Source organism: Eublepharis macularius, chromosome 10, assembly GCF_028583425.1.
Source record: "Eublepharis macularius isolate TG4126 chromosome 10, MPM_Emac_v1.0, whole genome shotgun sequence".
NCBI classification, from domain to species: Eukaryota; Metazoa; Chordata; class Lepidosauria; order Squamata; family Eublepharidae; genus Eublepharis; species Eublepharis macularius.
This window is the reverse complement of record NC_072799.1, coordinates 59,011,841-59,036,284: the sequence shown is the minus strand read 5'-3', so window position 1 is coordinate 59,036,284 and position 24,444 is coordinate 59,011,841. Positions and strand designations below refer to the sequence as shown.

The following is a 24,444-nucleotide window of genomic DNA, read 5'->3' as shown; positions in this document are numbered from 1 at the left end:
TTATCTGTAAGCTCCCATTTTCACACACTCTCCTTGAACTGCTTTATTAACTTAGAAACCACTGTGTCTTTGAGAAAATGATCTTATGAGGCCTGTTTTCACTTTTAATTTGGTCTGACATTTTACTGCCCAGGTGTCATTTTTGTTCACCATCGCCTGCAACCTGTTTGGCTTTGTTTTAAAGTTGGGTTTAGACTTTGGAAAAAAATAGCTATATTCTGGAACTCAGGTATAGTAAATCATAATATATAATTCTGGTTCAGGTATTTTAAAAAATAAAGTAAAACACTGACACTTTTTTAATCCATTGACTTTTAATAATGCATTTACTTTTTTTTTACAGTTATTATGTTCCAATTCTGAATACACAAACATTTAAAAAAACAGGCACCTGGACTCCAAGTACATTTGCTTGTAAGTATAGTCCGTTGAATCAGTGTGTTTTGTACAGGTGTAAGAATTTGTTATGCAACTAATACTTATACCATTACCAATGTCTTTAGTCATCTTTAAAAAAACCTATGACAATATATATTAAATATGTACAATATACAATTTTGTATACAATATTGGGAGAGCCCCCCCCCCAAGTACAATATACTTGGGGGAGCCACTCCCTGCAGGTGCTGGCATTCGGAACCAGTGAGTACCACCACAAAAAAGCCCTGATAACATTCCTGCTATTATATTCTTCTAAAGACATTTTAAAGAGCGTTGGGTAACATGAATATTTTTATTTCTGACAAAAATTACAAAACATGTAACAGTATGCATCATTAATGAGCATGCAAATCACTTCCCGTTTTCCACATGAAATGTAGATCACAAATGAAAAGAATGTGTTTGGCAGAGGGATTAAGGCCGAACTACACATTACTCAAAGTTCAGTGTAACTTTCATGATTTAAAAAAATATGGAAAGCTGTTGTAGGGGACTGCAATCAAGAATGGAGGAGGGCCATCAAGTAGGAAGATTCTTAATGTTTTTCATGAGAGCAGTTTTTCTATCACATCACACACACCTTGCCATCCCAAAGCTGTTTTTCCTGCTGCGTAAGAAAGAGCCAGGAATTCTTCTATGTTCTCCCTTTGCAGTAGGATAAACAGCTTGGGAAAGGGCAATCTTGAGAATAAAAAAGGCCAAACAGGAGAATCTTTCCGTGTGGACCTTTCCTCCGCTGTATCAACCAGTATATACTTTGTATTTTTTTTAAAAAAATGCACTGGGGGAGGGAGTGTAGTTCAGCCCAGTTGTTCCACCTTGAGGTAAAACTTATTCCCTGTCACTTTTTCCATGTGTTGTGAATATGAAGCAAAGGTAATAGACAATCCTGTTTCACATCACAGATAAAAATGGATGGTTCCCTAAAATCTGAATTACCTGAACACACACATTAATTATCTTTAGAACAGTGGCCATTATCTGCTTTCTCAATTTAGGCACAGAGATCAAGCTGACTCATGCCTATTTCAATATGCTGCTACCCTGACAACTGAACAGTCCACAAATCATACCATCTATAATGGTAAGTGGAAATAGAACAAAATCCTCCTAGAAAGGGATGGTTTTGTTCGAAACAGAAAATTGTCAAGAGATTGCCTTGTCCTGCAAGACCCAACTTCCTTTCTATGACTATATAATGATGCAAACAGATTGCTGCCTCACGGGATATCATTATAGTACACAAAGACTAAAGAAAATAAACAGTGAAGCTTTCATGAGTGAAGGAGGCAATCCCAATTGCACATTTCCTGCATCCTCCCATATGAAATTTGTCAGGGCATGTCTTCCTATGTGCTAATGCAGGGGCAGTAGCTTAATTCAATGTCGATATTCATGTTTATCCATTCTCCCCCCAAACACGCAACTGGTTCCTCAAGTGGGCCTCCAAACTGCAGTGCCCACCCACCTACCCAACCATTTTTGGAAACTGAAAAGATTTTCACAAAGTGTTTACAGCAAGGCATTGCATCTGTTGTTCAAACAAAAATCCAAGGAGTGAATAGTTCACTCCTTGGAATGCCTATAATACCTCTAGTCATTGTGCAAAAGGCCTCTACCTTGCCTCATATATACAGACATGAATGAGGCTTAACTGTTCAACAGGAAGAGTTAGCACTAGAATTTCAGATACCTCATATGGTCTGATCTTCTATCCTTGTCTTTGTGGCTTCCTTGACTTCTTATTAAGCCCTGAACTCCCTCTATCAATGAACACTGGAGGTTCTTGGATTTTTTTAATTTTCTTTCAAAAACAGTACAAAATGGCGACCATAGAATGGTTTTTCTTTGGTTAGATACCATCAAACATGCATACATATCTCACATTAGACCCAACTGGCTATCTGGGACAACAGATGTAAAAACCTGAAGTAGCTCTACAATAATATATACATTTAAGGAAAAAAATTAAAATAATACATATAGTTGGCAATCTCCCGTTTCATATGATCTGATCCAGCAGATAAGCTTCAAAACCTTGGAAAGCTATAGGAACAAAAATTGCAGTATTTTGTCTGCTGTGGAACGCTCTCAGAAGAATGGGTGTTTTTTTCAATATTAAAAACTGTCATTTGAGTTACTAGTATCATTTACAGCTACAAAAGGTAGAGGTTATAACAGTTCTTGGACCCCATATGGTAGAATCCATCTGCAAACAGAAATACTTTGCTAATGCTCTGATCTTATTGCTATACTTTGATGTGATAACTCATCTTTTATCTCAGATTTGTTTTGTTTTACTGGCTTTTGCTGCAATAATAAATGAGAGAGAGAAATACTGTAATTGAGGAAAGTTCTATATTGTCAAATTATAAATTGTCACATACTGCCATACCAGAAAGCAGAACATAAGGAAAGGCAGCTTTTATTTGGGATTAGTGATTATTTTTCAGAATGGTGATAATCTGTTATTTATTGCTTAATTACTTTTTCACTGGAAATAAATAGACTATTAATCCAATGCACTAGACAGGAAATACCAGTCACATACAAAATAACAAATCTGGTATTACTCAGAACATTGTCTTATCTTTTCATTACAAGCTAGTTAAGCCTTTGGATGATAATCACCATTTTAGTGGTTTCTTCATTTTTTGACTCAATGCATTATTTTAAACTAATATTTAACATGGTTTCAAAACTGAACAAGACCAATGTTGTTATTCTATCAAAGACTTTAAATCTGGAACATTTTTAATTTGGAAGTCCAGCAGCATCTGTCCATATGCTTTGCCCTGTTAAAAAAGTAAAATACATATGCACTGCTTAACAAAACAAATGCTATCTCATATTCAGACTATTTCTTTTCCTCCCCACATATCTATCCCAAAATAAATCTGCATCATTCCAAACAAGCGAACACAAATATTCCACATGCACAAATTTGTCTCTCTTCATCCCCCTCTCTGCTTTGAACAGTTAACTCCTACACTGGGCTGAGCCATTTCTGAAACAGAAGCTAATTCTCCCTCTCATGGTGCATTTTTATTTAGTTACTTTAATTCCACATTCTGAGATGGAAAGCTTCCAGTTGCAAAGGAGGCCTACAGGCTGAGAAATGTTTGTTAACTTGTGGACAGAGTTCAGAAGTTCATTCTGAGATTGCATCTTTATGAACTCTCTAGAAATCTGGCAAAATATCTGGGAGCAAGAGGGTAAACTGAAATTGTGGTCAAACTCACTGAAGTGTCAGTGAGTATTTCTTTCCATATAAATTATTTAGTGAGCTGAGTACAGCTCATACAAATCAATGCTTAGAATATGTATAATATAAACTTGCTTGCTTAATGAAATATGCAAAAAATGTCAGAAGGTACAGATGTAGTTAGGAACTGCTAGATCTTGTTTAAGTTCTGTCTTCACATTTATATGAAAGTTAGCTTGCTTTAAACAAATGGGACAAGATTACATGCAAAAGAGCCTATTTCAAGAAAATGGTGCAACTGACCTTTTGACATTTTCACTTAGAGCAAGAGAAACATCTTCCTTTAAATCTGGACCACTTAGCTAACTAAAGCTTAGAGTATGCCATGGTGGGAGAAACTCCAAGAGAAAACTATCCTCTGGTACCATCTGTGATCCCTTGCTTCTAAACTTTCTAATCCATCAGGATTAAAGCTAGACTTTACTGTTGGTGGGAGCTTTGACTCTTGAAAGCTCATATCCTGGAAATCTAGTTGCTCTCTAAGGAGCTACTGGACCTCAATCTTGCTTGCTTTTTACCACTGTCCAGAAGACCCAATCTCATTTTTATCTCTGCCACTGGAAGTTGAACAGCTGGCCATTACGCAGACCGTCAGAGGTACCATATGAACCACAGTATGTGAGAAATATTACATGTTCATACGAGCATAACTTGATTATTTGCTACTGCTATACTAATATACTATTCTGCTTAGTAAACCAGCTTAGTAATGTGCATGGTTTGTGTCGCTACCACTAGAATCCTGAAAAGAACATTCTGTTCTGTGAGCTACTTGGACACAGGAAGTGCTGTGTAATATCTGATTTTAGCAGGTATGGCTGGTGAAATCAACTATGGATGGTTAAAAAGAATGATGCAATAGTAGAAAAGAAAATTAATAACTAACCTGTGGGTCACTTCTCAGAGATGCTGTACCCCCACCACCAAGCGCGTTTTTCAGAACAAAGTTTAATCCATAAATTCCTGGCAACTCATACCTGTAAAGATAAAATATTGCTGTTTCTTTCGCTAATGTAAAATTCCATTTTGCCTGTAGTGCAATTTTGAAATTTATGTAAAATTCCACCAATTTCAACATTGCCTTATAGGTTAATGTATACTTATACTTGGTCCCGGACAAATCATATCAATAGTAGGGAAACAAAATTCATTTAATTGAGATGCCCTTAATGAGCTGACTTTTTAAACAGTGTATTTTTATAATCAAAGTCTGTATCCTTTAATAATGTACTCATATCCCTATCTATAAAATCAGCAGAGTATAGAGACATTGGTTGTTGTGGATTTACCGGGCTGTATAGCCGTGGTCTTGGCATTGTAGTTCCTGACGTTTCGCCAGCAGCTGTGACTGGCATCTTCAGAGGTGTGGCACCAAGAGACAGTGATCTCTCAGTGTCACAGTGTGGAAAAGATGTTGGCAGGTGGGTCTGAATACTGCTTGAAGGTTGTGCTTTTTCATAAGCTTTCCCATCTGATCAGTGATTCCTTTGATATATGGCAAAATGGCTACTCCAGAAATAAAATCAGAAGAGCAAGTAAACCAAGGATGAATCAAACAACCAAGGAAAAACAGTCTCCCACAGGAAAAGTGTTTTTGCCATGTATCAAAGGAATCACTGATCAGATGGGAAAGCTTATGAAAAAGCACAACCTTCAAGCAGTATTCAGACCCACCAGAAAAATACAACAGATGCTACGATAAGCAAAAGACAGTAGAGACCCCCTCACCTCTGCAGGAGTATACCGCATACCCTGCAGCTGTGGACAAGTTTACATCAGGACCACACAGTGTAGCATCCAGACAAGAATAAAAGAACATGAAAGACACTGCAGACTTGGCCATCCGGAAAAATCAGCAGAGGCTGAACATAGCCTAACTCAAACAGGACACAGTATCCTATTCCAGGACACTAAAATACTGGACAACACTTCCAACTACTTCGTCAGATTGCACAGGGAAGCCATTGAAATTCATAAGCATAAGCACAATTTCAACAGGAAAGAAGAGACTATAAGAATGAATAGAGCATGGTTTCCAGTCCTGAAAAACACCAGGCTAACAAAACACTCTATACCCGACAATAGCCCTGCAGAGAAGATTAGCATATCAAGCACCAATCCATATGCAAAAGAACCTCCTCAGGATACAGTGAAGCCTCCCTCCATTAGCATTCCACACCCTGGGAAACTCTTACAGGATGACTCAGCCCAACCCCACCTTCCTGACTAGATATAAATGACCTGCCAACATCTTTTCCACACTGTGACACTGAGAGATCACTGTCTCTTGGTGCTACACCTCTGAAGATGCCAGTCACAGCTGCTGGCGAAACGTCAGGAACTACGATGCCAAGACCACAGCTATACAGCCTGGAAAATCCACAACAACCATCGCTCTCCGGCCGTGAAAGCCTTCGACAATACATATAGAGACATTGGCTGTAAGAACTATAAAACAATGTCAATATGCAGCTTCTGGCATTCATTATAACATTATCAGCACCTCAAGAAATGGCTTGATTTTCTGACGGTATGAGAACTACTGGCAGCAAGGACTTGATGTGAATCCTCAGCACATGTGATCCTTTGCACATGTCACAGATGTTTTCTGTAAGATGGCAAAATTATACAATGAGCAACAACTGTTTCTAGATTGTACCTACCATAAGTACATATGAATTTTTTATCCTGACAATCATTTATCTGGAGGCTTTGTGCTGCTGTGTGTGTGTGGGGGGGGGGGGGGGAAATGCAGCAGTGAAGAGATTGTTCAGAAGGTACTATTGTTCCCTCATGGGTTTTGCCATGCCCCATAGGGTTTCTTGGTAGAGGGAGACTACTGGTCATGCCCAAACTGGGTAGGAGCTTTAAAAGATATCAGGAAGGAGGTCGAAAAGGACAGACAAGCTCTAGCTCCCAATTCAGAAGGCAGAAGAACTAAGGTAAAGATGGAGATGGAATAGAGTTAGGGTTAGGAGGAGGTGGAGGAAGTGGAATAGGGTGGTTCTCAATCTCTGGCCCTCTCCATCTGAGTCCAAGAGAAGGCACTTCCGCCAACTTGGATCCTGGTGTGTGACAGCTGTGTCTTAAGACCTGACACTCTTGCAACTATTTTGAAAGATGCTTCCAAGGAGATGCAGGTTTATAAACTAGAAAGCAGCCACTGACAACACCATTCTGAGTGCCTTATTTGTTTATCTTGGTGTCTAGTCAAGGAAGTATTCTCAACAGCCCTTAGAAATAGAGGGGAATGTGGGGTTTATAATACTGGCATGATGATGAATTGTGCTCAGGATGGAGAAAAGAATACTGCAATATCTAAACAGAGTTTAGTTGTCACTTAGAACTTTCTAAATCCATTTATTTAGGATATCATTTCTAGAATACTAGTATAATGTACTCTGTCTCAATGACTCTCCTCCATGAATCTGAACAGTCTTCAAAAAAATATATTTTGTGGAGCCTCAAGAATATGAAGAAACTGAATGACATTTCGACCACATCTGAAATAAAATGCCACGGGAAAGCAAATAATAGGTCCCAGCCTTTTTTGTTCTATTTTATGTCCACCATAATAAATACTGTACTATTTACTTTGTAGCTATTAAAGAAACAGCAGGTGTGTGCATGTGTCTGGGCATCCCCCCCGCCCCCGCCCGCCATCCAGGGCTCTATGAACAATTGTCTAAAACACACGATATCACCCATTATGTTGTTGGTTCGCATATGTACTTCCAACATTTTTTTCTCCTCTCAGTACCATGGGAGTACGGTAAGGTACAGTTAAAGATTGTGGGAGTAAAAGACAACTATTTTTCTCCATCCTTCAATCACTGCTCATAATTTTTGCTAAATAAAATATACAATGTTCTTACAGTAAAGGCAAAATAACTAATTGAAGTGAATGCTCTGGCCAAGATTAAATCCTTTCAACCCATTGATGTTTTGCCTTGAACTTCAAAGAGTTAAAATTGCTCAGTTTTGGCTAGACTGTGACCAGCCAAATTTACTGGCGTAAATACCTAATTGGGAAAAAGGTACTTTTAATATCTGAAACCCATCATGAAACAGAAATGAGAAAGTTATGTTTTTAGAAACTCTAGAAAAAAGTATCGTTTTAAAAAGTAGAGACATTGAGATATTAAAATGAAGGAATGTGATTTGCTTTTCAAATTATAATTAAAGTTACTTGTCAGTCATTTTCTGATTCAACAGAAATCTTGCTTGCTCTAGTTTCTGTTCCAAAAGGCATACAAACTTTGTCATAGTCCAGTAAGAAGCCCTCAGATCTTAAACATGTGAGTATAATTCCTTCTAATTCCCAAAGGCTAAACACAAAAGTGTCCTTTCTTCTCTCTTGTTGCTTTTCACTCAGTTCATATTATTCCATTATACATCATTAAAACACACCAATCCTAATTCCTAGGATATGGCTAATTAAAGAAATTGGTTTATTCAAAAGCTTTAATATTTGAAAATTCATTTTAAAAACTGTAGCAGCATATACCTCACAAACTAGGCAAGGCAAGTTCAGTGCTTTAGCTGTAGTAATTACATTTGCTACATCCATTACATGAAAAGCCCCTGTGGAGTAGTGGGTAAAGTGTTGGACGATAATCTAGGAGACCCAGGTTTGAATCCCCTACTCTACCGTTGAAGCTTGCTGGGTGACCATAGGGCAGTCATACACTCTCAGCCTAACTTACCTCACAAAATTGTTGTGAGGATAAAATGGAGAAGACAATAATGTAAACCTCTGGGTCCTCAGTGAGGAGAAAGGTGGGATATAAATGAAGTAAAATAAATTTTAAAATTTGCTCAATCATGGAGTTAACTTGTTCAAGGCAAAATCTACCTTCACAGATAAAACTCATATTGATAGTATTTGTGTTTCTTTTTAACATGCAGAAGGCTTGGAATGGAGAACATTTTGAAGGTGAGAAACACTGAGCATTGTTGCTTCCATGTACCTAAAGTGGAAACTGCTAAAGGACTTAATCATGGGAAAATCCAGAGCAATGATTAGTACACTGAGAATGTTCTCAGCTTTTCACAAGTACACAAACTTGAAAGCTTATGAATTAAACGCATTATACATTTTGATCTGAGTATATTCCATATCTATAAATCACCTTGTTTTTTACTATAATCAGTTAACCACAGGCTAGAGTCAACTGCAAGCTAGGCAAACTATAAATCAGTAACAGCATTTTTTTTGTTTTACTGTAGAAAATAGGAGTTGTGGCTCAGAAATATCTAGTTTCTTAACAAATAAATATCAGGCTCTGAGGCATCATAATGAAAATTATGAAAGAAATTATCTTATGGTCATAATTATTGTTGATTTATTTAAAAGATTTTTATCCTGCCTTTTCAGAAAATATGTTAAAGACCTATACAGTACAATATAATACAATAACATCTTGCCTGCTAAAACTATATATAAAAAGATAAATCATCATAAAAGCACCACATTCCCAAAAGCGCAACAGAATCAAACAGTATTATATAATAAAGCTAAACATCAATGAAAAATAAAGCAAAACAGCAGCAGTGATTTCCAGTGAAGTGCAAACTTGCCATAACAAGCAGACTGCAGATTTTTGCCGTCTTCAAATTACAACTGTTCCTACCATTATATTTAGCAGTGGATAGTAGACATGGTCATGAAATGGAAAAAGCCAGAGAGTTTCGTGTTTCGTTGCAACCCATGAATCGTGAATCACGAAACTTCATCAAATTGACATGTTTGCTGAAATGATTCATTTGTTTCGTGATTCGTCAGAACCTGGGGCATTTCAACAGCCCCCTTCATACCCGGAGATGCCAAACTCGCAGGGAGAGTGCAGCAGGGAGAGGCCCTAAACCAAAACTAAAGGAAACAGCAAGAGTGTGAGCCCTCAAAAGAGCAGAGAAAGAATTGAGGAGAAACAAAGACAAGCAAATAAAAAGGGGGAGGCCTAGGCCCCAGAGCCAGGCTAAGGCCTGATACTAGGGTGGGGGGGGGGAGGCACCCTCACCCAAAGACCTTCTCACAGCAAGACCAAGAGTTGGAAATAAGAGGCTTCTTTCAGTCTCTTTAAAGCAGCAGCAGCCAAAAGCACAATCCCAAATCCTTCCACACAGTCTCCCACTCCAATCCCAGCAACAGGTCCTCCTCCCTCTCCCTCTGTCTACTGGGACTGAAACACAAGGCAGAGAGGGGTGCCTTTTATAAAAAAATGCTGACACAGAGCAGAACAGGAGGTCTGTGGTTGGTTGACAGACCTGCCTAACAGGGTTTGGGGGTGAGATAGGTGTGCCCGTAACTATAGAAGGCCCACCTCTTTGGTTGCCTAGGGGATTGACCTCCAGCTTCTGGCTATATAGGGCAGAATAGAAGCTCTCCAGATGGCTAGGAGAGCTGCCAATCAAGGGTAAGTGAGCTATGATTGGGGTTTCCAATGGTAAGGAAAGGTCTGGACCCATTGTTGCCTAGGAAATCAATGGATCGGCACCAGCCTGTCTGCAATTACAAATCGTTCATGAAGCTAACAAAACAGGCCAAAAAGTTGTGAATTTCGTGATAACTGCGGCCCCACAAAACGCTGTTTTACAATACATGAAACGGCCCATTTTGTGACGAAATTTGCTTCAAATTTCAATTCACGCCCATATCTAGTGGATAGCAACAAAAAGTTTTCATCACCGATAGTTTTTCATCAGCAGATTGTTCCAGAAAAATACCTTAGGGAAGACAGTCACAGTGCTGCCCTTTCCTAGGTAGCCACCAGCCTCTGTTTAGCAGGCCAGGGCTCCTGCAGCAGCACCTCCACTGAAGAACATAGGAAATGGGCAAGCCAATAAGGGAAGCAGGCAGTCCTTCAGATACCTTTGCTCTAAAGCATTAGGGCTTTAAAGATGAAAAGCAGCACCTTCAATTGCACCCAGAAACAAATGTAGAGCCACTGAAAGTCTTTCAGAAATGGGCACAACAGGAAGTACCTGTCTGCACCCTAACCATTTTGGACCAATTAAAGTTTCTTATACATTTTCAAGGGCAACTTCACGTAATGTATTACAGTAATCCCATCCTGGAGTGACCAGCGCATGAATAATGATGTCCAGGCATTTCTCTGCACAAAACGGTGCAGCTGGTGATCCAGCCAAAGCTAACAAAAGGTGCTGTGTGCCACAGAGGCCACTTGAACATCCATAGTCAAAGCAGGATGTAGTAGTACTTTTAAGCTGTGAACCTGCCCCTTCAAAGTATAGTATTCCACCTTGAACAGGCAACAAGCCACCATCCATGTATGAAGAACTTTCAGTCAGCAGTAACTCCATTTTGTCTGGATTCATCATTCATTTATTAAATACTCTCATCTAGCTGTAGGGTTGCCAGGTCCCCTTATCCTCCCAGTAAGAGGGTGGAGGGACCCCTTCTCGTCGTTCCTGGTGTGTTTCTCATGTACGTGTCCCCACGCCTGCACGATGACGTTACTTCTGTGCAGGCAGGGGGTGCAGACAGGGGGTGCTCTCACGATGGCATGATGATATCATTCCCAGGAAGTGCCCATTCCTGCACCTTCCCCCCCTCCACTGGCCAGGCAAGCGGTGGGGGGAGCGGAGGGTGGAAGTGAGGGATCTCTCACCCCCACTGGGAGAATGCGATCCCTAATTAGCTCACAAATGCATCCAGGGCAGGAGTTCCTAATCTTTTCTGAGTCTATAGGCACTTCTGGAATACTGACACAGGGTGCTGCTGGGAGCAACCAATGTTCTTTTAAACTGAACAGCCAGTAAGAGACCCTGCTGGGCAAGAGCCCCACCTAGCTCCACCCATTTTCTAAAAACGCTTGTCAAGCACCATAAAATATGCTGGCAAATGCCATGGTGCCCACAGGGGGACCCTGATCCAGCCGATGTTGGGGGCCCTGATCCAGCCAATGGCCTGACACATCCACTAATTTAAGTGAAATGGAGAAATGGAACCTCATTCCAACGCACAGGATTATATCTGCCAACAATTTTTATATAGATATGAAAAATCACAGAGGACCAAATGGAACCCTGCAGGACCCCATGCACAATTTTCAAGAGCTACAGTCACCCCGTACCACATTCTGGAATCTACTTCCAGACAGGAGCAGAACCACTAGAACCTAATGCCCCCAACAACTCCCAGCCTAGCAAGGCATTCCATGATCTGCAATAGCAAAAACTGCCAACAAATCTAGAAGAAACTACAGGGGAACACTCCCCCCCATCTCTCTCCTGATATAGGTCATCCACCAGGGTGACAAAAACAATTTCTGTGTCAGAACCATGTCTGAAACTGGAATGGGTCCAGTTAATCAATTTCATCAAAGACTGCCTAGAGCTGGATGAGTCCCACATGCTCCTGTTCCTTCTTTAAAAAAGAAAGAATAGCAACAGGTCAATAAATAGCACATTTTGGATCCAGAGATGGTTTCTTAATGCTGTGGCCTCAAAGAAAAAATTAAAAATGCCTAGATCTACTTTTACTACTACATTAAGGCCAACGGTGATAGCTTTGAGATACAGCCAACCTCTCCTAGCATGCTGTCAACATCCTCAAGTTGCAGTAACTGAAGCTGATCTAAGCAACTGTGATGTCAAGTGGAACAGAGGCAAGTGACTATATCTACAAAGTGCCCTGAAAACACAGCATGGTCTACAGAAAGCTCTATACAGTGGTTCCTGGGCCATGATCCTATGAAATTTTGACTGTGCTTAACAGTTCCATTGGAGGGTTCTGTGCAAATCTAACAATAGCAGAGTAGTATCCTTTCTTCGCTGCCGTCACCACCACCAAGTAGGCTGTAAAATTCGTTCTACCTAACGGAGACTTTATCACTCTAGTTGTCTCTGCTGTTCACAGCCCTCAGCTCCCCAGATACACAAGTTCTCTTGTTCGTGACACGAAGTTTTTATGTTTTTATGCAATTGTGTCAATTGCCTGGGAAGCCCCCAACTTCCAAAGATCAAACAGGGCATCAACAGGGTTATTTGGAAATCATTTGGCTCCAATAGCCGATGAAGGACTGGACTCCCCACAAATCTAAAACCCTGTTGCATGAATGACCACATACCTTATGACCAAGTTCTCTCCAGGCTTCTCTCTTTCTAAAAGATGCTGGAAATAACCTTCTACAGCCTGAGCAGTTAAAGTTTTCTTTAAGTATGGATAGTAGAGGGAATGCCGGGCTATGACACCTGTTGTTACATACAAGTAAACTAATTATTTCATTTGGAAAAAGATCAGTCAGATTTATTTTAAACTGACATGAGTTCAGGGCCAGAAAAGCTTGCATTCATTGTTAAGAATTCCAGAATAGTTGCTGTGTTAGTTTGTTAGACAAAATTAGAGCAACACGGTAATATTATTATCAAAACAGAGAATCTCCCATGTGGTAGTGATGTCTCCACGTTTATTTTTAATAAAGAATATATTAATTAAATACTGCTTCACAGATTTATTTATACAGAATAAGGGATGTAATGAACAATTTATATAAACTTTTGTTTTTCTTAACACAACCAAGTACTACACCATGTATTGCAGCCTCCCTTGACCTCAATTATACAGGCATCCTATGCGTTCTACAAACAATTCATTAAAGTGTCCCGTGCTCAAAGTGCTATAATTATCGTTATTAAAGTGCAATTGCTTTATGGCATCCTATGACACTATTTCTCATATAGAACTCAATTCGCCTTGCATACGGGTACAATACAGGTACAGTTCAATGGTAATTCCAGACACTGTGTATGCCACAGATCTCGAGAAGACCTATAATCATAGGTGCATGTAGATGGTTCTGTGACTGCGTTCTCTAACGGACGGTCCAGATCCTCATAAGGTCCGTTTCCAAGATTCTTTTTCAAAGAGCACAGATGTCAAAAATTCATTATAGTTATCCTTCCATATCCCTCTCCGATTTGTCAATTACTTCCATTTGTATCCTATTGACTAGCAACCGTGTTATCTACAGTTTCTGTATGATTATAGGTCTTCTCGAGATCTGTGGCATACACAGTGTCTGGAATTACCATTGAACTGTACCTGTATTGTACCCGTATGCAAGGCGAATTGAGTTCTATATGAGTTCTATATGAGAAAGGCGAATTGAGTTCTATATGAGTTCTATATGAGAAATAGTGTCATAGGATGCCATAAAGCAATTGCACTTTAATAACGATAATTATAGCACTTTGAGCACGGGACACTTTAATGAATTGTTTGTAGAACGCATAGGATGCCTGTATAATTGAGGTCAAGGGAGGCTGCAATACATGGTGTAGTACTTGGTTGTGTTAAGAAAAACAAAAGTTTATATAAATTGTTCATTACATCCCTTATTCTGTATAAATAAATCTGTGAAGCAGTATTTAATTAATATATTCTTTATTAAAAATAAACGTGGAGACATCACTACCAGACGGGAGATTCTCTGTTTTGATAATGGTGTTAGTTTGTTAGAGCAAACATATATCGGAGTCTTGTGGCACCTTAAATACTAATACAATTTTATTCCGGAAAAAGATTTTGAGTAGAGCCTGTTCTGAAGAAGTGAGCTCTATTCCATCAATATTTATGCTGGAATAAAACTGTGTTTCTCTTTAAGGTGCAGCTTTTTCTATTGAAAGAGAATAATATGGTATGAAGTATCCCAAACTAGGAAGAAAAAATCCCAATTTTATACTACTTTGAGGCCAGCTATAAATAATAAGCATATTTCTAGTGTAATCTGATAATTATGTCTCAGGAAGTTTTTTTTTAAACCATGCACATGCAGATATATAAAAAATGAGATTTAAATAATACCTATATTTGCAGAATTGCCTTTGTCTCCACTTCTAGTATAGGCCAGATCTTCTAGGCGATATGTGTGAGGACCACTTGGCAGATCTACAGAAACAAATCACTGCTTTCTCACTTATAACAAAAACATTCACCTTTTTGGTTTATATTCTATTACATTTCTGTTTTTAGTTTTAACTTGTTCTCCATGTTAACGTTTAACCCTGTAGCAACTAAAGCTTTCCTATAAGAGCCACTCTAACATTCTACAGAAGTGGGGAAAGAAGAAATGTAAACGACTTGCACGTCCGATCCTCACTATGCCACATCTGGAGTGAAGTGGGAAGATGCACATTACATCCCCACATCAGGAGAAAATACATGTCACTTGGGGGTTTTGTGTGATGTCTAATATGCTATGCTTATCAGATTTCGGTAGTTCTAGTACATTGCTTATTGAATGTTGACTATCAACTTGCACTGTGTAATCTGCTTTGAAACTCAGTTAGAAGGGCGGATTATAAATATAGCAATTAAATAAGTAATGAATATTATGAAATATTTGAAGTGGCGCAGAGAATAATTCCTGGATATCTATTATTTATTTATTTACTTCATTTATACCCCATCTTTCTCTCCAATCGGTACCCACAATGGCTCACATTGTACTCCTCTCCTCTATTTTATCATCACAACAACCTTATGAGGTAGGTTAGAGTGAGAGTGTGACTGGTGCAAAGTAACCCAGCAAATGTACATTGCAGAGGGGGATTTGAATCTGAGTCTCCCAGATCCAGCATGCTAACCAGGACACCTCACTGGCTCTCCAGTATAATGAACGTAATTTTTAAACAAAAAACCTGTAGTGTATTACCTTACTCCCTCTTCCCCACATACATTTTCATTAGATTTAAAGTTAAGAATATAGTAGAGAGACAAGTTAGTGAGAAATTATGTACACCAAACTTTATATCAAGGCTTCCTAGTGCTGAAACATCTCTCAAAGAGCTCAAACATTTAATAGAAGAATTTAATTACACTATTGTTAAAATAATTGCATCCAACTGTTCCAAAATAACTGTTTTTTTTAAAAAGGGTAAAATAGTAAGTATTGGTAGTTGTTATCTAGTTGTTATCTAGTAATGTTATGATTTTGTTTTTCTTGAATACACTTTCCATTTATCCTACATATACACATAATACATCAATTCTGTTCCTTTTTTCTATGTTAGAGACCCTTCATACTGTATGAATCTACCTGATTCACATTTGAACTGAATGCTGAAAGTCTAGAATCTTAAAATACTGCCATACACCAACTAAGCTGTGCAATAAATTGGATTTAGTTAAGGCTGTATTATAGACCAGATACTCAGGAATGAACGCCAGGTAATATAACACTATCTAATAAAGCATAACACAAAGTTTTCATACCCAAGAATAAATTTTTAAAGGCAAAATAACACATTACAAATCCCAGTACCAACAGAGAAATGCATACAAATCCATTTTGTGCAGTCATATCCTAATAAAATACAATTACTTAACACATCTGAAAGCAGCTTTTTGGTTTAAGCTTTGAATGGAGTAAACTGATACAGTCTTCATATACTTTTTTATCAAATGGATGAGCAGCCACACATTTTACATTCTAAACAACTCCATTATCTTTGACATCAAACATTCTAAATTCAAATTATACCCAGCTAGCTTCAGAGGCAAACATAATGCTAAATCTGTTTCTCATATTTTCAATCTTTTTTTTTTAAAAAAACCCAAATCTTATCAGCGCAGTACACATCACATATCACAAACCCAAAGATAAAAGTCGTCTTTCTTCCACTTACGAAATGCATATAAAAACTCATGAGGTTAAAATTGCAACACAGCAGTATTTTACGCTTCTTAATACTATGGTTAATGTAATAAATTGTGTATATTTACCCAATTAAAAATCTGCAATATATTAGTGAAGCACATGCCTTTGGCAAATTACCAGTTTTCTCTTTGTTTCCATCATTTACCAGTGAATGTTAAAAATTACCAAAGAGGTTTTAGGAATCTCCAAAACCTCCAGCCACAATAATTTCTGCTAAAGACAAAAAGGTCACAAAATAACCCTTTGAATATACAACTTGCTTAATCTGGTTTTAGCAATTAAATTATTTGCAGCTCATTAATAAACTGCATAAATCAAAAATTCTGGCATGCTACCTAATATGTATCTCTATAAATAATTTTTTAACCTACTGAAAAGATAATTCTACCAATCATAAGCATATGGCTACAGTGATAATTTTGTTCAAGGCTTTGTTTTAGTATAAAATTTTAAGCATCAAGTTTTAATTTGGTTCAGTGACACTTTTTAAAAGATCTGCTTGTTGCTTACATGCAGTTTCTGTATTTCCTCTTTTGTAACAAATAGCTGACAAGAGAGCTGCAAAGGAGAACTATGTATGTGCACGCTTGTGCGTACGCATGTGTGTGAGAGGTGCATACCCCTTTTGGATTTGAGCAGGTGGTGTCTAAGCAACTTCAGACTTCCTTGAGGAAACAAATTACCTAGATGCATTCCATCTGATTTCCAATTTTTTTTTTAAAAAAACTGAAAATGCTTTGGTAACTCTGATTAACAACCTTGACTGGAGGAGAGAAAGTATATCCTTCTGGACCAGATGACTGAAATGGGTGTTGTTTGTTAAGGCGAGTGATGGAGGACTATTGCTTGGACCATCTGGCATTTGTGCTATGGGATCTCAGAGGGCCCTATCTTCTCCCTCATTATTTTTAACTGTTACATTAGAAAAGTCATCATGAAATTTGAACTCCAGAATCATCAATACTGCATATTTTTTAATCAACACTCTCTCTTTGTCCAGCTTCTCATGATGCAATTCTTCAAAGGTATCTCCAAGGTTCATTCTCCAATGACACCATCTATCGTCAAAAGGACCTCCAGCTGGTCTTTGTCAAACTCAAGTGGAAACTCTTTGAATATTTTGGCTTCCTCTGACCTGTTATTCTTTAAAATAGCTTTCGTCACTGCAATATATCCACAAAGATGGCCAGTGAAGTATGTGTTCTACATGTGGACTCTTACCGAGATCCACAGGAATAAGGCACTTTTGTGTACAGCCATCTCCTTCCTATGTTCTACAGTCCTCATCTTATCTAAGAACTGGTCCTTCCTATTTTCTTTCCTAGTCCAGCCTTGGAAGCAGACAGGCCTTACTTTCTTTGGCTATCAACATAGTACTGTTCTTCTGCCTAGACAGAACTGCTCCATTCTGATACCTCGGCCTATTTTTATGGTACTCAGCACCTAAACCTGAATTAAAAGTGTTCCCCAATGGTTCAGCCATTGGGCAATGTCCATGATCAAGCTCTGCTTATGAAGTGGTCCCACAAGCTTGTTCCCGAGACAGTCAGAGCTCATTCTACCTTCAGCTTTTATCAACTAGGGTGAAGAATTGGTTACTCGGTGTTTAGAGTCAGTGATGGTATGGATGAGAACCATTAATTGAAGCTTAATACAGTGGTGCCGCTGCAAGACAAGACAGCTAGCAAGCAGACTGAATCATCTCTTGAATGAGATTTTCCTTTTCCAGAAGAATCAGGTTTGCAGCTTGGTCACACTAACAGACCCACCTTTTTAGACAGACATTCTGGTCATATTTGTGGCATTTAGTGTCTTTAACTTTGAAAAACTCCTGAAAAGGTGAGGTTTTGCTGCAGTTATCCGTTCCAATTATAGATTATAGATCATGGTGATGTGTTTTATGTAGTTCAAAGACTGTTTCAAAATGCCTATTGGAGCAGAATATTTTTAGATATAGGACAAAATCAGGGATATTAATAACAATTATACCTTTTAAGTCATCCTGAGTCTGGAGCATGTCAGGTGAAACTGGTGCATCTGAAGTGAATGATGGATCCTCCTCAAAGGTTTCAACATGCTGCCCGTTCATAAATATGTTAATCTGAAAAAAAAACTTGTTTGCATTATAAAAATGCTCATCTAATTCCACACACAAAAAATCACAAGAAATGTTGATAGGCTGTTGGATTTAAAACTAGTATTTGCAGTCAATTATTACTATATAGCATAGAGAAGATTTTAAAACTGTGGCTCTCTGCATTCATGTTCTGGCCCCTTCTGCACCATTAGCAGAAAAGAAGAGGTCAACTCATAGATGATAACAACCTATTAGACTTCTCTTCCAAAGATCATTACCTTTTCTATTCAGGAAACATACAGCATACAAGGATTTGTCCTGACTTCATTGAGAAGTGTTATGAACTTTTATGAATGAAATTTATGAATGAATATTGTGAACATGATACTGTGATTTGTATTCAGGAGTCGGACTATACTCTTCTATAAATCAATTTTACTTGTATGTTCTTTTGTTTGGGGCTAGTGCAATATTGATTAACAGCACTTTATGTATAACATATAGGAATGGTTTATATGCATCTATTGCAGTGCTTTAGCACTTTAATGTATGGTCCTGATAGGCTAAAATAGTAGAGGATAATTAATTGCATAAGGGAGTTTATTGTTTGGTAGCACTTTGCACAAATTACAAATATTTCTATATAAACTAACACACGAAATGATTTTGAGAAACAGTGTATTTGTTATTCTGATTGGTTTTTCTGCTTATTTAAGTTTCACAATAGAGTAATTTCTGCTAGTTTGCTTCGTGATACTCTCCTTTCTTGTTGTTTCCATTAGCAGAACGAGGCAAACTACACTCTGTGATTTCAAGGTGCCATCTAGGCTGTGCTATCTGATCTGTCTGGGCTAATACCAAGGGCCAATAAACAATGCAATAGGACTAGGATGACATAATTTTAAACCAAGGCAGACAAAAAAGTCCATTATATTATTTTTCATAAAAATGCTCTCCTGAACAGAATTTAAAAAGGCCTCCTCATACACCCCCAAATATCCAACATAACTGAGTCAGCAGAATTTAAATGTTAATTGAACACCAAAGAAAATGTGGACTATTGCTGATTTTAATAAGCATTTGGTTTGAGACAAAAAAACCCACCTCTGGATAAAAGAAACAAATATTTGTGTGCCTTTATAAAGCAAAAGATTTCTAATTTGTCAGACTATAAAACTGCATTGCTTAAGTGGGAAGGAAACCTCCACTGATCCTCATTCTTCATTAAAACAGAACAAAGATTTACTGCAAACCAAATAATAGAACCTTTGTATCAATATTCCAAGTCTTTGGAAGAAATCTTCTTATACAATAGGTTTACTGTAGGTTAGATTCTGAAATAGTACTTCAACAGCACATGTAACAGAGCTACTGAAAGCTGATTCAAATTAAGCCAGAGAAATGTCCAGTTGGTAGAGTTTTAGAATTCAGGTGGGTTCATATTCATGTGTACCTTCATGTTAAAATCTCCCCATATAGACAAGACTGGCACTTCTAACTCAGCCTTCTCCCCGGCATGCTACACGCACAATGAGATTTTTATGAGGGGCTGCTTTCCAACTGGTGATCTCTTATGTGCTTATCAGAAAACTGAAGTTGGTTCATAACTATCTGTACTTTATTCAATGCATGACCAGGTTGCTTACCTGTAAATGTTCTTTGAGTGATCATCTGTACATTCACACTGATGACTTTACACCTGCACAGAGCTTTGATTTAGAACCTCTAGAGCCAGCTTTTTAGTACAAAAATTCTCTCCCCTCAGAGGAACAGTCCCAACTGCACATGCCCAAAGGGGAGGAGTAACTTTTTCCTGCTCAGTACCTTCCAAGTTAAAAACATCTGCTGCAAGGAAGATGGGTCAACTATGTCAATGTGCCACTTGAAGAACAACAGTTACAGATAGGCATAGCTGTGTCAAAGGGTGCATCAGTTCTGGCTCCAACATCAAGGGTGCAGTGGCTCACAAAGATGAAAGATAACTTCTCTGTAGCACTTATGGGGAAGGGGGGTGTTGAAATGGACCTTGAGAGATGAATGTGCATCTATACGGGGAGGGGTGTGTTGAAATGGACCTATATGGGGAGGGAGGGTGTTGAAATGGATCTTGAGAGATGAATGTGCAAAACCTAAAGAACAAATTCAACTAGCGAAGGTTGCCTTAACCAATGAAGTATGATCAGGAGGCAATTCGTGCAGGACTTGTTCTAGGGTTTTCTGGGCCCTGAGCAACAGATTATAATTGGCCTCCTTTTCCCTTTGGTACAGCTCCCTTCTGCTCTAAACTATATCTTCTTCCATTTGGTCCTTTCCCTTTGGCTCTGCTCTTTCTTCTTTAACCACACCCTTTCCATTTTAACTTGCTTACTCTGGGAAAGGGAAATCATTCAAAATGTTGCTTTCCTGATTGCATGAAGGAAATGCAGAAAATTATCACCCTGCAGATGCAGCCCCATCAGATTTATGCACAGAGACCACAAAGTAGTAACTGATGTTGACACACCACTGCACTCCAAAATATATCCAACCTAGTGACTGAAGAAACTCTTAAGTGTGAAAAACGTATCTAGAACAACTATTATAGTGCTATATGTTCTCTTCACATTAGAGCATATAACAAATAATAGGCACTGTAAAGCCTATTGGGACAACCAAAGCAGACATATAAGATGCCTTTGTTGTTAAAGAATGAAACAAGTTAACATGTAATAAGTTAAGAGCATATTAATCAAACACTTTTATAAAGTTAAGCACCTATTGTCTGCACAGGTGGCAACGTATTTCAAGATTTCTCATTACATTTAAGCGTGTAAGACAGGTTTTGGTGCTATACTTGCAGAGGCTGTTGTTACAACTTGACCCAGTATTTTTCTTTTGTTGCAACAGCTGTACAATGGCAATGAATCAGACTGTATAGATTGCTGCTTAAACAGCAGCTCCTACCTTCACATTCTTTTTTGGATAAAGGAAGAAAAATGGTTTCAAAACTGGAGATCTAGAAAAGATATCAGAGGGAAAGATACAGGCTAATTTAAGACCGATTGCATATTCTGATCCTCAACTGCTTAGGAAAGCAACTCTATTATTGACAATACTGGAGAAAACTATGCAACATTTGAGCAGTTTGGTATGAACAAATGATGCAGTAGTACCCTAGAAATATGACAGATTTTTCCGCCATGGGCAAATCCCCCCAGAATACAAAAGGTAGAGTCCTGGCATACAGAGATGAGAGTTTCTTATTTACATTAAGACAATATCTAATCTATTTATACATAACATTGCCCAGAAGCTACAGAATTAAATGACCAACTAAGCCAACATACTGGCTAGGTGATCTACAAGATCATCTGAGGATCAAGAGAGAATAAACATTGCTACACCCCTCTTTTATTAAAAAAACCAAATCCAATTAAAAAAACTTACACTTTTGGACGTCCTCCAACAAGTCCAGTGACACCAGGTGCTAAAATGAAATATTTAACAGGTAAAATTCTCAGAACAGTTCATAGTAAGTTAGAGCTGAATATTATCAGTTAGATAAGAAAGCTTGTGATTAAGGCTGAGGCCCAGAGAGTGGGGCAAAAGGTTCAAAAGTGGAATTTGAAGACCTGTCCTGAAATAACAGTCTTTATGCTGCTCTGGATCCATGATGCTTCAGCAACAAGCACTTACTACTAACTTTTCAGGCTCTAAAACAGCAGACATCAAGTGTAGTCATTATAATGTAGTCATTATAACAGGGTACACCACATGCAAATAACTTGGCTAACAGAGGTCAATTATCATTGCTCTATTCATTTCCTCTCAGTGCAGAGAGAGAAGAAATCTTTCAGCATAATGTAGTCAAACTAAATGGGGACTGGTTTACTTAATCTGTTAAACTTAGGACATTTCTTAAAGTAGCTTCCAACACACTTGTCATCAGTCATAATATTTACATATATTCAGGCACTTTAAAATCTCAAGCTGCATTAACCAGCTGTCATTACGGTGTCAAACTCTGGTCACTGAAATGTGAAATAAGGGTCAGCATATCTAGGAAGACCTTTTTCAGCTACTGAACTGAGCACATACTAAGACATCGTCAAAACAAAATCTGACCATCGGTTTGGTCCACTTGAATATGGTGATGTTTGGATATCTTTTAGGATGCATGTTATGGAGAAGAGAGAGTATGCTCAGGAACCAATAAAGGAATATTGCATGTAAAGCACCTTAGGGTACCAAACGGTAACCTGTATCAAACCAAGACTTAGAAGCACTTAAGTTTCTTCTGGGTGGGGACGTGGAGTTGTGATTTCCCCCAATTCCCCAGTCTCATGGAAGCTCACTGAAACCCCCAAATTTTGCTTCTGAGGATCAGTAGTAGGAATCATCTGTGATAGAGGAAAACTGCAGAACTCGCCATTCCTTTGAAGAAAATTCAAGTGCCCTTAAGTCTTTGAAATGTTTGGTTGGATACAGGTCAGTGGTTTAAGCACAGTTTTGTACTTCCTGGGAGAAAATGCAATTGTTGCTGTGATAAGAATTTATGAAGGAGGGCATTATATTTCTTCAGCAAATTAAACATGACAAATTCAAGTGGGTTGAAGACCAGTGATTTTCTTTTTTGAGTTTCAGGGGAGAACTCTAACTGAAAAAGTTTAATTGAAATTATATTTATTAAAACATTTTTATTCCACTATCTCCCCCTCCCCCCTTCATGAACAGGAATATTGAATGGTGATAAAGAATAATAAAACTGATTAACTTGTATAAATTACTTACAATACTATATTCCACACTGTTCTTCTTATAGCTTTGGATGTTCAAATCTCATTATATAATTTAATCAGGGCAGGTGCCAACAGCCCAAATGCCACTTTGAGCACAATTGTGACATCTGTGGGGCTCCCCATTCCTGCCTTTCTTGCCCTCGTGGTTCCTTGCCCTCCCAGCCTTTTCGTGGTGGCTGGTCCTCCAGTAGCAGTGGCCGTAAGAGCGGAGGAACCAGCCCCACTGCTTCCCAAGCCACCGGTGGCAGCAACTAGCCCCTGCACTGGGAATTTGGGTCTGGCTCACACCCCCATCAAGTTGCAGGCTCTCCTTCCCCTTCTTTCACTGTATCCCAATAGACAAGCTGCTCATTTCTTGCGTGAGGGTTTCTCTGTTGGGTTCCGTATCCCATTTACAGGCTCGCAACTAGCCACCATGTGAATATTTTTCACACAGCCTTTGTGCTGGCCTTTTTGGGGGGCTTCCACATCAGCGAGCTGGTTGCTGGCTCCCGCACAGATCCCTCTGGGCGGGCCCTATGCTGCAGGGATGTGGCCTGGTCCTCCCCTCAGAGTGGCCATTACCATATGGCGATCTAAGATGGCCCAGCAGGGGCAGGGTCTCTCTGTCCTCCTCTGTCCCTCGCACGACCGTTCCCTTTGCCCGGTCCGGGCGGTCAGGGCCTACCTGGCCATTTACCCACACCACAAAGACCCTTTTCTCCTTCATGAGGATCTCTCTCCTGTCACCTGCTACCAGTTCTTGGTCCCTTTCATGGGCTTGCCTGCACGCAGCTGGGTTTCCTCCCATGCAGTTCGGCACTCACTTCTTTCGGATTGGGGCTGCCACCATGGCTGCTGGCCTGGGTTTGCCTGCTCCAGCAATTCTGACCATTGGCCGATGGCGGTCTGGGACTTTCCGTTCTTATATTCACCCAGCCAGGGGAGGGACTCACTAATGGCTAGGTTTTCGTTTAGGTGCAAGGAGGACGGTCTGGATATGTGGTCACAGCATCATTCTTTGGACTGGGAAATATGCTGCATCATTCAGCTGGGGCAGACACCTGGGACTAGAAGATCACGTCAGGATCCACTGGCTTGGCGTGTGGGGGCATGCTTTGGGATGCGTCGGTACCAACACTGCTTTGCCAGGCAGTGGGGCCCTCCAGACGCCTTTGTTATCCAGCTGGGAGAGAATGACCTGGGCAAGTGGGAGGGCCT

The 24,444-nt window shown here is 39.1% G+C and overlaps 1 protein-coding gene across 2 annotated transcripts in view; it reads right to left on the bottom strand.

Annotated features, from left to right (window-relative positions):
- Window positions 1–301: 301 nt before the first annotated feature.
- The window catches only part of LOC129337040 (uncharacterized), a 64,751-nt gene continuing 40,608 nt past the window's right edge, over window positions 302–24,444 (bottom strand). For both annotated transcript variants that reach the window (XM_054990498.1, XM_054990499.1), the window contains 7 exons: window positions 21,893–21,932; window positions 21,410–21,461; window positions 18,379–18,490; window positions 14,535–14,618; window positions 12,799–12,922; window positions 4,593–4,683; window positions 302–3,236 (listed from right to left, as the gene is read on the bottom strand). In XM_054990498.1, the coding sequence (XP_054846473.1) occupies window positions 3,162–3,236; window positions 4,593–4,683; window positions 12,799–12,922; window positions 14,535–14,618; window positions 18,379–18,490; window positions 21,410–21,461; window positions 21,893–21,932 (578 nt within the window). In that variant the 3' untranslated portion in view covers window positions 302–3,161. The remainder of the gene's footprint in view (window positions 3,237–4,592; window positions 4,684–12,798; window positions 12,923–14,534; window positions 14,619–18,378; window positions 18,491–21,409; window positions 21,462–21,892; window positions 21,933–24,444) is intronic.